The 1098-nt window shown below is 44.1% G+C and overlaps 1 protein-coding gene across 1 annotated transcript in view; it reads left to right on the top strand.

Moving 5' to 3' along the window:
• Positions 1–111, top strand: part of AK88_04195 (uncharacterized protein) — a gene marked incomplete at both ends in the record, with an annotated part of 3187 nt that extends 3076 nt beyond the window's left edge. The window contains one exon of the mRNA XM_012481805.1: positions 9–111. Within this exon, the coding sequence (XP_012337228.1) occupies positions 9–111 (103 nt within the window). The remainder of the gene's footprint in view (positions 1–8) is intronic.
• Between the last annotated feature and the right edge of the window lie 987 nt (positions 112–1098).

Below are 1098 nucleotides of genomic sequence, written 5' to 3'. Positions count from 1 at the left end.
TTTCACAGGGAGAAAATTTGCTCTGGGCTGCTGAAGATGTACCAAGCGGAGATAATTCAGAAGCGCCAAATCCTGCAACACATTTTGTTTGGCAAACTGATTGACTTTTGATGGTGTTCTTTTTTTTTTTATCGATGCGCTTTGTTCAGCATGTGTGCATACGCATGCAGTGTGGCCTCTGCATGGGCGCCGCACTTTACTCGATCTGCGGAGTGATGGACGTGATGAAAGTGATCGCAGTTTGCCCAATTTGGGAGACATGTATGTTTTTTTTTTTACTCCCCTTTTTTGCGATTTCCCCCTTTGAAATAGGCTGGGCATTTTATGTTTGACCGAGGGGGCGCAGGTGCAACGCACTGCACGTTGTTAGTTGTTGTGGAATGGACAGGGGGCGCGCGGAACAAAAAGGGGACGGGCACACGCCGCGTCTGGGGGGCATACGCGAATGTGAGTTTGCCTCAACGTTTATGATAAGGGGTGTGATGCACGAGTGTGTCCCCTCATGACCCACAGAGAAAAAATGTTCTGCGTCCCACTTGCATCCGCCTCCACCCTTCATTCATATTTCGGTGCATGCTTATGTGCATATATATGTGAATGTTCTATGAGGAGATATTATTATTTCCCCCGCGTCCCAGCAGTACACAAGGAAGAATCCGCTCAAATGACATTCACGTAGAGGACACAGCAGGGGAGAACAAATCATAATAAAGTTCACCACGTTATATATTTATTGAACACCGCGCAGGGGAGTGGCTATCGTACGTGTATAAATGTGTTACGAATAGTTGCGAGAAGCACCCCAAGTGAACTGCTTCGTTTTCTCCCATCCTTCATTAGTTTGACGATTGACCCTTGGCTGCTTTGCGTCGTTCCAACGTTGCGTTACATTTTTGTGTCGCTTCGTTGATGTGTTTGTGTGGCTACGTTCATTTTTTTTTTTTTTTTTTTTTTTTTCCCCGTGGCGTTATCGCTTGCCCATTGGTAAAAATTTGCAAACCGTGGCGCATTTTTTCTAGTAAAAACTTTTTTTTTTTTTTTTTTTTTTTTTTTTTTTAATCCTTTTGTGAAGTTCCTTTCCGATACACCACAATTTGA

Source organism: Plasmodium fragile, assembly GCF_000956335.1.
Source record: "Plasmodium fragile strain nilgiri unplaced genomic scaffold supercont1.56, whole genome shotgun sequence".
In the NCBI taxonomy this organism is placed as follows: Eukaryota; Apicomplexa; class Aconoidasida; order Haemosporida; family Plasmodiidae; genus Plasmodium; species Plasmodium fragile.
Note: the sequence above shows the minus strand (reverse complement) of the source record. Positions and strands in the feature narration are given on the sequence as shown.